This window comes from Tupaia chinensis, unplaced genomic scaffold (genome assembly GCF_000334495.1).
Source record: "Tupaia chinensis unplaced genomic scaffold, TupChi_1.0 Scaffold000047_1, whole genome shotgun sequence".
Classification (NCBI taxonomy): Eukaryota; Metazoa; Chordata; class Mammalia; order Scandentia; family Tupaiidae; genus Tupaia; species Tupaia belangeri.
Window position 1 is genome coordinate 3,541,882 of NW_006159505.1, and position 12,197 is coordinate 3,554,078.

At 39.7% G+C, this 12,197-nt stretch overlaps 1 protein-coding gene across 4 annotated transcripts in view; it reads right to left on the bottom strand.

Moving 5' to 3' along the window:
* Positions 1–3,159: 3,159 nt before the first annotated feature.
* The window catches only part of PGM2L1 (phosphoglucomutase 2 like 1), a 61,620-nt gene continuing 52,582 nt past the window's right edge, over positions 3,160–12,197 (bottom strand). For all 4 annotated transcript variants that reach the window (XM_006140985.3, XM_006140986.3, XM_027774150.1 and 1 more), the window contains 5 exons: positions 9,822–9,915; positions 9,381–9,510; positions 8,928–9,117; positions 7,190–7,323; positions 3,160–6,262 (listed from right to left, as the gene is read on the bottom strand). In XM_006140985.3, coding sequence (XP_006141047.1) covers positions 6,160–6,262; positions 7,190–7,323; positions 8,928–9,117; positions 9,381–9,510; positions 9,822–9,915 — 651 coding nt within the window. In that variant the 3' untranslated portion in view covers positions 3,160–6,159. The remainder of the gene's footprint in view (positions 6,263–7,189; positions 7,324–8,927; positions 9,118–9,380; positions 9,511–9,821; positions 9,916–12,197) is intronic.

Genomic DNA, 12,197 nt, shown 5'->3' on the forward strand with positions numbered 1-12,197 from the left:
GTGGAGACCGGGACTCCAGAACCGTAGTGACCTTTGGAAACACGTTACCTCACTCCCAGTTGCAGCACAGACCTGCAGTTACTCCTCTGAGGGATTTTCAAGTCTTTCCTTTTTCTCTCTTATTATGGTAGCTGGTATTAACATGGGCAAACAAACAAGGTCAAATGGAGAAGAGAAAAAGAAACAGAAGAAAGAACTTTCATATTAGCTATTACTGTGGGCATCTCCGATGAACCAGTCAGTTTCCTGAGTGCCGGGCAGAATATTCACTTAGCGTGGATTCTGGGGTATACCGTGCATATATTTCAAGAACATTCTCCAGTTTGGACAGTAAACTTAGGAACTCCACCGTACCTAAGATAATAAAAATGACACGGAAACTCATGCCTATGAAGAGACCTGTTTATTACTGATAACATTTCATTTGACTGAAACCACAGGAAATCCACACGCACACAAATACATAAAGTGCAAATTCTCACAGGCAGGACTTATAACACACCCTGGTGTTTTCGTAGGGAAGGAGGAGATGTTGATGGAAACTGTTTAAACGAGGGCATCATTTTGGACTACTACTATACACTTAGTCAGAAAAATAATTCATTCTTCACTATATATACTTTATCTGGCATGTTTAACGATGTCCACCAAAAGTTTATTCTAGCCTGCAACAAGAAGGCCTCACCAGATAGGGACACAGACTCCTGCTTGAGTGGGTCTTGTAAGACACTGAATGAATCGAAACCCTGGACAAAAAGATACCAAATAGTAGCAAATTAGTTGGGGTACACTTGGAAGGAAGTGCCAGCAGGCTCAAGATGGCACTTAGACTCGTGAGACTAAGTCTACAGAGACACTGTTTCCGACACTTCCAAGCTAACACCTGCTTTGAGTGTAAAATACTAGGCGTTAGATACAATTTCCATGTAGAAATAGGCTCTGCTCTCTCTGCACAAACTGAGTGTTGAAGGCTATGCCTGCTTAATAAACATCACTTATTATAAATTTCACAGTAAGGGATGTCATTTAACAAGCTAAATTAGAAAATTTGACTGTATCTTAACTGTTTGCTCCTTAAAAAAAAAAAAATCCCACAATTCCTATTATCATCAGTTAAGTACTCTATATGAGGTTCTGAACTAGGTGGTGTGGACATGAAAAAATAAAATACTGTGATCCTTGCTCTCAGGGAGCTGATTCTCGGCGGTTCCTCCTTGGTGAAGGAATGCCCGGGAACGAAAGAACCACCTGGCCACCTCAGACTGTATCGTCAGCTTCAACAGGAACGCAGTTCTTTCGGGTCGCTTTTTTCATTTGGCATTAGAACTTTAGATGGTCAACTTCGAGAAGGCAGAGAATATTCTAGATGTGTTCTATGTTTTTATTTCTCACACTACAATCAGCGTGTGTACCCCAAGGGGATAGGCAGCAATTGGGGGGCAGGGGTAGGGGGCGTCAAGAGGCCATGTGATAAGCACAGTGCTCTTTTCTGGCAGCACCAGTTTCAGTGAAGACTAGAGATACCATTTTTATATTAAGACGGTTTTGTTATGGCAAATGCAAAACTGACTCGCGAGTTAAAGACAGGACATGCGATTTCGTGGCAGTGGTAGGCTGCTTCTGACTTTACTCTCAGACCCCCACCTCTCCTTCAGGGTCATGCTGGTGGACAAATCGGAGCAGCAGACTTTAGCTACGTCACTTTGCCCTGAAGTGGCCACCCTTGTCGTCCTTGTAGGTTCTCTTAAGTACAGTGCTTGGGTTAACAAAGAGGAAAGAAGGTCTAGGTGAACAACCAGCGTGGGCTCTTTGTTTCTAGCTGGAGCTAAGGTCACGCTGTGGAAAAAGTCAGACAATGAGGGGTTTGCTTCTTTCTCTTTAGACTTCTCTGGTTTATGGTAAGATGCTTTGAGGGACAAATGGGAAAACGATTTCCTCAGATTTGTGCTGGGCTGCCCAAAGTACAAGGAACCTGACATTAAACCCATGAACCACTCATGTTGGTGAGTCTGACTCTTGCCTCATCAGTTTTTAGGACAATCTCAGACAACGTGTGAATTGTAAAAGGCCATAGTCAGTTAACATACAGTAGTGTCCAGACAGACCAAGATGATTATAAAATAGATTCTACATTACTTGGTACAGTAAGTCTTAGTCTGACAATAACAAAATAACCAAACATCCATAGACAAACATAGTTTATGAATACGTTTAAAGCATTCTGAATGAATACAAGTTAAAGGTTTCTTATCAATGAGGTAATAGGGCAATAGCTTTTCACAGTAACAAAATGTGGAAGGGTGCGTAGCAACAGAGGGAGGTAGAGAGAAAAAGGCAGACAATTTAATTTATCCAAGTCAAATTTGGATTTTTCAAGCATTACAAATATCAATGGAAAATATCTGAAACAAATACCAATAGCAGCAGTTCACAGAACAGTTTCTTTGTCAAACTCCAGCTAATCTCCCATTGAATCAATCCCAGAAGCAACCTGCTTAAAAAAATGGTAGGTCTACTTCCCACATAAAGATATTCCAACTTGTCCAACCTCTCACAACTTCTCCAACTGCTGAAGTTACTAACGCCAAATAACAATCCTTCATGTCTAAAACAACAGCCTCGACTATCCTACACAACTATACATTCTTCAAGACGGACAAAATTGTGTTCAAGTCTCACTTAATTTGCCAGGTTACATTAAAAAGGAAGCGGGTCTTTATTCATACATCCATCTACTACTCAAAATATACAAAAATTATCTTGAGCTACATTCTTTTACATATGGAGTGAAACCTAAGCATTGCTTTCAGTGCTCTTTACATCATTTCTATTCCAACCCATTTTGGAAAAAAAAATGTGTAGGAAGACACCTTTAAAAAGCCATTTAGTGGGGCCAGCAGGTGGTATGTTGATTATGGCGCTAGACTGCCACATGGCTGATAGTAGTTCGGGTCCCAGACCCAAAGGCTGACAACAGTTCAAGTTCCAGACCCAGCAGCTTGAAATTCATGCTAGGAGCATGTGCATGCCTGCCCAAAATGCCAGCAGGAGAGTAAAGAAGAGGATGCAGCATGGCCATCCCCGGGGGTGGGGGTAGGGGTGGGGGTGGGGGTGATTTCTCACTTTCCCTATCACTGTTTCTCTCTCTGTCTTCCCCTGGCAAGTGTATGTGCCCTGTGGCAAAAACCTAAAAAAAGATTTATTAAATCCCTTAAAAATTAACATTTTTATCCCCTTAAAAATTAAAAAAAAAAAAAACCTTGCAAACAGAAGACTTTATAATGATTCCTACCCCAGAAGTTCTTATCTCTTCATCTAAAACTTCTATGCTGCCCCCTCCCTTTTTCTCAAACCCCTCTTATTCTGTCTTCACTAGAGGTGGAGATCAGTTTGTCCTTGTATTTCTGACTCTGAGTCCTTCAATAAAAGCCTCAATTAAGAGCCCAAGATTTTTATAAAATGATCTCAATAGCTTTCTCTTCTCCAGAGTTAAATGATCTTTACTCCTTGCACTTTTTCTCAGAGGTCCTATTTTTCCACTCTACAGTTTATTCCTTTTTATTTCGGCTCAGTCGCCTCCTGAGTTCTCACATGATCTGACACAACAGAAAAGTGTGTGGTGTGTACACCTGGCAGAAGGTGAACTGAGAGAAGGGTACTTTTTCTCAGCTTCTAAAACTTGGCCTCTTTTTAGTGATGGCAATAAGGAAAACAGTCAGTTCATTGTCTGCTCATGAGAATAACAGATAAACACGAGTAAACAACTTGTACACGGTTTATTCCCTACTTTTATGGTGTTAAATTTTCCCTTCTAAGCAGCTTCTCCTGTGTTGTTACTGACTTCCATATTGTTTATTTCTACTGCTCATTTCCAATATATGCTTTGATCTTGTCCTACTCTATCCTTTTCCCACAGACTCTAGAAAACCCTCGTTTAGATTTACAGCTCAATGAGAACGCATTCATTTTCACCACACTGTTTGGAAAGGAAAAGATCCACGACACACTTCTCTCCCTCCTGGCTGGCTTGGGCTGTCACCGGGTTTTCCTGTTACGCAAATATGAACCCACTATGTCAAGTTCATGCTTAAATATCATGCTCAGATGAACTCTAAAGTGTGGCTAGAATCAAATAATTCCCTCAATCAATACCCTTTGGGAACATCTGCGGAATTGTGTTAATTTTAACTTTGAACTTCTTAATTTTTGAGATAAGAATCCAGGCTTCAATAGCTTATCGCCTTGATTGAAGTAACTTAAATGCTGCATTGCATTAAAACACTCAACTAAAGCTATTCTCTTCGAGCTTTAGTGATTATGAATGGGCTGTCTTATCATTTTTACTTCATTTTGTTCTGCAGTCACTGAAACACAGGTACGGAAACCAAATATACATCTTTTATCATATATATATAACATTGTTGATACCACTCTGTAGAATATATGCCATATCTTAAATTACAACCTATATTCCTAAAAGCAAAGAAAAAAATGTGTTACACTTTTTAAATGGAAAAAAAAAAATCTACACGTTTCGTCTCCAGTGCAAAGCTTTGCAAACAAACTCATCCAGGAAAATGTACTCTACATTTAGCTAGCTGTCTATAATCTACAGTCAGAGAAGATCCAGGTGGAAGATAAGGAAGGAACGAATGAACAATAGTGGCAATATGACAATTTGAAAATGATGTTTGGATTGCATGAGCTCAATCGAATGTTGGCTGATAGCTGCAACAAACCAAACCATGACTTGATGAACGTTCTGAACAGCTTAGATTTTCTATTATTACTCTAATACTGGTGCTAGCTCTTGTAGGCAATGTGTTTAGTATGAATACACCAGGCCTTGTTACTATTACCTCCTAATGAATAGACCCCAGGGGTCTTCTGTGAGCAAGACAGGAGCAGTACACTTTAAGAAGGTTCAACAGTATTTCTCTGTTACGTCTTTTCAGAAGAATCCACCAAAATGACTTTCTTAGGAACACTATTTTCTATATTAAAAAAAAGATAAACAGTACTAGTGTTCAGAAATGCTATAGGAGCCAGTGATGTTAGAATGATCTGGACTTTATAGTTCTCAGTGTTTCATAATTCTTAAAATCTGAATGTTTTATTCCTTAGCGACATTATCATTACTTCGTCAGATAAAGGAATAAAGCTACTTAGCAAAAATTCAAAAGTTAAGACTTCAGAGCTCCTTTCTGCACAGCTCTGATTTTTTTCCCTTTATTTAAAGGTTATGATAACTGACCATTTTAACATGAAGATCTCAAGCTATAGTTAACATTAGGCCTGCTTTTTATCAAGATCTTTATTTACATTCACACGGTTTTAACATCAGCAAACCCACTGATATTGAGGAAGCACCTACAGAATTTGGATGGAAGATTTTCCACAACTCTCTGAAAAATAACCGATTAAACTATATTCAAAGCAGGGACACTGTTTCAGTTCACACCGGACCCTGAGACGGCACTGAGAAACTAGACAAGAATGAAGCCCCTAGGAGTGTTTGCCACTATTGTTTATGTTCAGTAAACAGCAGAATTTGAATACATACAGCAAATTTACACTGCACCAAGGGCACCCGAGACAGAGGTGCTGCAATCACACGTTGTAACATCTGTTCTAAACTAGAAACACTGAACTCCCTAGTTCAAATACTCTTAAGTTGCACATTAACACCTGCAATGTAACGACGACACTTTCCCACAGAGATCTAAGTGCAGAATCATTTTCTAGTCGATTTTATGGATTTAATCTCCTTAACTAACCCTATGATGATACGACATTTATCTGTCTTTATTTTTTTAACCATGCTTTACACAATTACAAGATACAGAACTAAGCTTAATCACTCTTTAATAAGAACAATCATGTTTGTATTATGTTTCTGCTAAAGAACAACGTGTTACTATAATACTTTTAATGTAATGACTTCTGTTCAAGATTATGAAAACATTTCATTTTCCTCTAGACCATTTCATCCCAAACATATAGTTTGTTCAACCAGATGACTGAAAAGAAAGAAAATAGAAGGAAAAAGATACTCTTCCAGACAGGATAGAGGGAGAACGTGAACACGAGGCTCAACACATGGAGCTCCTGGCTGCTCTGCTCCATGTGCCAGCGCAAACTCAGGACGTACGGTGGCCCCTAAGCAGAACGCCAGGTCAGTCCATTCTTACTGGGCTCGAGGAAATTCTCAATCAGAGCTTCAATGAGTTTCTGCAGTTGTTCTTCCAGTAAGGAAATGTTGCTGAGGAAAAAAGATGTAAGAGTTGGGAAATCCTTTATTTTAGTCGCCTTATCCTTTATTTTAATTGCAGGCTGAATGGTCGGTGCAGTGGCAAAATGCTGCACTCTGCAAGGCCGACTGATGTGGGAAGGTTCCAGGTTTGTGTCTGGAGACTTCTGAGACCTCCCTGAGTACGCGGGGCATGGACATGTGCCAGGATCTGGGGCTGACTGAGGAAGGGTGTCCATCACAGAGCCAAGATCCTGTTGGTGGTGCTGCCTCTCTCTCATGAAGAAAGAAACTTAAAATACAAAATAAAACAAAAATGTGGTAGGGCCAGCAGGCGGTGTGGTGATTAAGGTGCTGGATTTCCACATGGCTGACCTTAGTTCAAATCCTGGACCTAGCGGCTTGCTTTCTCACTTTCCCTTTCTCTCTCTCTCCGGTCAAATTAAAGAATAATAATAACAAATAAAATAAATAAATAAATAAATAATTCTTTAAAAACAAAACAAAAACAAAAATGTGGCATATCCATACTATGGAATATTAGGTAAAATTTTTTTTTAAAAAGTACTAAAGCACTGATTCAAACCACAACATAGATTAACCTAGGACACTTTACGCTAAGAAGCCAGTCATAAAGGTCCACATACTGTAGCATGCATATAAAATGTCCAGAATAAACAAATCTACACAAAAACACAGCAAACTGGTGGATGCCTAGGGCTCTGAGGGAGGGAAATGGGGAGTGATTTTTATCAGTCGGAGGCTTCTGGGGGAAGGAGTGATGAAAATGTTCTATAGATAAAGCATATCACAGTGATTGTTGCTTAAATTTGTGAATGTATTAAAAACCACTAACTTGTATGCTTTAAATGGGCCAACCATATACAGTGAAAATTATATCTCAATAAAGCAAAAAAAAAAAAAAAAGTCAACTCTCACCTCTGGTCGGGTGACGCACACATCTCTGCGTAATACTTTATCTTTGGTTCTGTCCCACTCGTCCGAAGAGTAGCAACACAGCCATTTTGAAAAGTAAACGTAATCATCTGACTGTTTTTACTCACAGGCAAGACCTATGCAAAATTGGAACAGCAGCTTAGTTACACTTAATATATTTTTATTTCTAAGAATTATAAAATACATTCCACTTACACGTGGTAGCTACGTAGTCAAATTCATAGAAGCATAAAGTAGGCACCCCGGGTGGTTGCCAGGAGCTCAGAAGACGGGGATGGGAAATTGTCTAATGAGTACAGAATTTCGGTTTAGCAAGATGAAATAGTTCTAGAGATCTATTGCACAACGATATGAATCCACTTAACACTGCTGAACTGTACACCTAGAAATAGTTAAGATGGTAACGTTTATGCTATGTGTTCTTTTACTATAATTTAAGCATTTAAAAATATTTTAAAAGAATTATAAAATGTCAAAGACTATCAACATAATAATTGATAAATATACCCTTTATTGAACCCTTATAATAGTCCAGGCATCGGGTGATCCACCTTACATACATGATCTCTGGGTTCAATAATTATCCTGCAGAGTAAACATTATTGCCATTTTATGGATGAGGCTCAAAGACTGTCAACGACCTGTTCAAGGTAATCACCTAAGTGACAGAACAAGAAGTGGAAGCCAGGTCTGTCTGCTCCAGAGTCAAAATTGCCTCTATATTTGCAAAGCACTTTCATAGTTTACTGATGTTCTCTGAAGAGGAGAGAGCATCTACTCTAGAGGATGTGCAAAATAATGCGCAGGGGTGCAACATAACTATTTATATGTTTTATACACACTAAAAACAGAAAAGAGCTTTGCTGGCATTGAGCAGCTGGATTAACACTCGTACTCTTCCTAGTCCACACGTGAGTCTGTCACAGCATCTTGAGGGGACTGTGAGGGTTATACTATGACAGTCAGCAGTGGTACCTTCACTCAGGGGTCTTGAGTTCTAGTCCTGTCCTTGAGACCCTTGTCTAGGTCAGTTTACTATCAAACACCATTGGCTTAATTCAGAGACCCTTCCCTTTTCACCTGCAGACTATCAACCAGCAAGTCCTGACTATTCTAGACTTTATTTAACTCAACTCTGCTTGCTTCTCTCCACTTCTACTGCTACTATCTTAAATTCAGGCTGCTATCATCTTTCACCTAGACTGCTGAGACAGCTTACAGACTGACCTTCCTGCCTGGAAGTTTGTTCCTCTTAACCCCGTCACCATACAGGCCTTTCTTCCTCTTACCTCACATGCCAGTGCAGGAACCACTTGGCTCTCTAAAGAACATTTCTTCTTACCACAAGACCTTGAACTCCCATTCCCTTTGTCTGAAACACCCTCTATCCCTCCTGGGTATAGGTGTGTACCAATCATACCTTTTTCTTTCCTAAATTGCTTTATAGATTCATTTCGTCCTAATCAGACTTGAGAACTCAGCTGAGAGGGCGGCACACCCAGAGGGGGCGTGGGAGCTCCCTGCCCCACCCTAACCACAGCACCTTGCCCCTGTGCGTCTCTTCCACTTCGCTAATTCTAAATTATGGCCTTTATAACCAAGCAGTGAAAAAGGAAACTAGATGGAGTCTCCTGTGAAACATGTCCTACCTCTGGGCTTTTGGGTGACGTAGGTCATTAAATTTTCTCATTTGGAAAAAAATAAAATAAAAGGAACTTACTGACTTCTCATTGGGCTGGCTGCTGTCATACCCAGTGGTAATGTCTCGTACATGTAATATAGCAAATGCCCCACAAGATTTGGGGTACTCATTTGGAGAATCAAAATTGCGAAGCCTTTCAAAGATACGTTTGATGGTAGGTGGATCATAACATAAGAAATACGAAGTTCTTGAAATATGATGCCCATATCTGTGTAAAATGTAAAGTGCTAAAATCAGATTTCAGATAACTCTTTAGAAAAGTACATATTAAAGATAAGCCTATTACAGTAGTTTAGAGAAAGTTTTGAACTCAGACAATTTTAATACTTTTTTTTTAAAAAAAAAAGGACTGATTATTCCTCAAAAACAAATTTAGACAGTTAAGGGTAGGAGGAAAACAAGGAGCCGGAAGGCAGGCAGGCAGGAACGAAGGCAGGGAGGGTGGCTGGCTGTGACATTCACAGAACTTACTTCTCATAAACCCTGGCTAGCTGCTGTTCCAGGGTCACGTCCATGGTTTCCAGGTAGGATGCCATCTCGGCCACCACCACGGCCGCACTCACCCCATCTTTATCCAGAACTGAGGTCCCGCACAGAAAGCCTGAGGATTAACACATATCTTCAGAAAAGATGAAAACGAATCCTGTCATTTCAATAGTTTTATTTCTCCAGAAGGAACAGTTCATTTAAAAGCCGAGTAAGAGAAAACTCATCTATATGGATCCCATGTGAAGAGGATCATTGGGCTCTTTTTCTTTTTTTCTGATAAGAAATGCATCTATACATTTCAGAATTTTCTAGTTTTTACAATTCAAAACACAAAACCAGAGGACAAAAATTCCTCTGTACAGAATTAACACATTCAAAAATGTGCTCAATTAAATTTCAAAGATTTTAGTGTTTACTACATACCAATAGACTCTTCAAATGCAAAAAGGACTTCTTTCCCATTTTCCAGGAGGTGTTTTATCCTACTTCCAATCCATTTAAAACCTGGTAGTGTTTCCTGCAATGCAGAGAAGGATACTCTAGTTAAGTGACATTCTCATACATACGTATTAGAGAAAAGCCTGTCACTAAATGCATATGATACTCAATAGTGATCTTCTTTGGTCTTTGGCCCACAGTGATTTATATGGTGGTAGATGTTATAGTCAGTCAAGGGCCATGAACATACACACTGCCACTACTGATGACATACTACCTGTAGTGCACAGTGATAGGTGACTTACATCAGATACAACCCAATATTTATACGTGGTGACGCACACAGTCATAAAGTAACACAACACATTATGATCTACTTTTCACTAAGTACTGTGATAGCTCCCTTGTATCATCTTTTAAAAAAAGTTTATTTACTTGTTTCTTCCATAAGCAACAGAGAGAGAGGAAGAAAAAGAGAGCGCGAATACCCCTCACAGGGTCTAAAAGCCATGATCTACCCCCAGCCTTCAGTCAGCTCTAGATCATGGGCAAGCGTGTGCCTGGTGTGCTCAGGGAGGTCTCTGAGTATGAACCGAGAACCTTCTCTTACAAGATTGCCTTGCAGAGTATTGCATTTTACTGCTGTGCCACTATCTGGTCCTACATCATGATCTTAAAAATACTTGCTGATTCAGAGGCTCATAGATTAAGTAAATTTGCCCAAGATTATCCTTTACATAAGAGATGATTACACTGCTTCTCAGAAACTGGTCTTTTTCTTTTTCTTTCTTTTTTTTTTTTTTTTGTTTAAGAGGTTTTTGCCTTAGCATGCAGGTGGTTGCTGGAAAGAGAAAGAGACAGACACAGTGAGAAGGAAAATGAGAAATCACCTCTGAGGGGGGATGGCCACATTGTAATCCCTCCTCCTTTACTGTCCTCCCAGGATCTTGGGAATGCATTCACATGCGCCAAGGTGATATTCAAAGCACTGGGTCTAAGACCCAAACTGCAGTCGGCCATGTAGGAAAAGCGATGTAACCACTAGGACATCTGCTGGCCCCAGAAACTGGTCTTTAAGGTGTATTTGAGCCACTAATACAGCAGTGCCTATGAGGATTGTATTTTAGTCTCTCTGAGCAATCGAAGGCTATGAAATTTATTAGTGATGCACTCTCAACATTATCACAGATGCGTGAAACAAGTGCACTTTTCCATAACTTTGTGGCCTAAATAAAACCACCAAGACAGTCACTAAGTTCTTTAGATCTGAGGATTTTTTCATGTGATGAACAACTGCTCACTTTAAAAGAAATGACCCTTTTAAGGTCATCAGAAAGAGCATGTGACACGCATTAATTCTAGAGCTCACTAACTTTTGTGTCCTTGTTCACCTCTATATCTTCACCAACCAACCAAATAAACATACAAAAAGCTATCCCCCCCACAACACAAAACCAAGCAAATTTGTAACATTGATCTTTAGAATCATGTTCTTTTTTCCTTTATGTTCATTATGTTTTACTTGCCCTAGATACAAATAACGAAACCATTAATGTTACTGTAATTCAGATCTTAGGTTTGAATTAACTTTTTTTTTGGAGGGGGGGGAAAGGTTTTTGCTATAGGGTGCGTGCACTCGCCAGAGAGACAGACAGAAAGCGAGAAATCACCCCCAAGGAGGGTTGGCCACGCCGCAATCCTTTCTCCTCCATTCTCCTCTCAGGATCTTGGGCACGCACGCACCCGTGCCTGGCGTGAGTTTAAGCCACCGGGTCTAGGACTCGAAGCCATCAACTACATGGGAGGCCAACGACATAGCCATTACGCTTACTGCTGGTCCCAGGCTTGAATTAACTTTTGATATTTTTCATTTTGCTTTTTATGTCTTAGAAAGTCTCAGACTAAAAGTTCGATTTCATCAAGACAGGTACAATTTTCTTCCCTTTAGCTAATTAGTGTCAAGACCTGAGACTTGACTATAACTCAAGAAAAATGCCCAGTGGTGACATTTTCACTGATAATTGGGAAAGACTGCAGAGCAGAAGCAACTGAACTCCCATTAGTCTCTGGCTGCAAAACTGGTTGGCTAAACTGCTCAAGTTTCATGGAGGTTAATGAACTAGGCTGAGTGAGCCACTAGTTTTTTGGATTATTCAATAGTATTACTGGGTCTTAATTTACAACTTAGAAGACTATTTAAGGTTTCATAATAGTGTGCTTGAAAAGTCTAAATAAGGGGTTGATGATACCTATACTTCCTTGGAATAGTCTATACTACTGTTGAGGTCACTGAGAGACAGAAAACCAGATATTATCACATGGGGTAAGTGCTAAAGTAAGTTTTAGAGAATATCTCAGTTT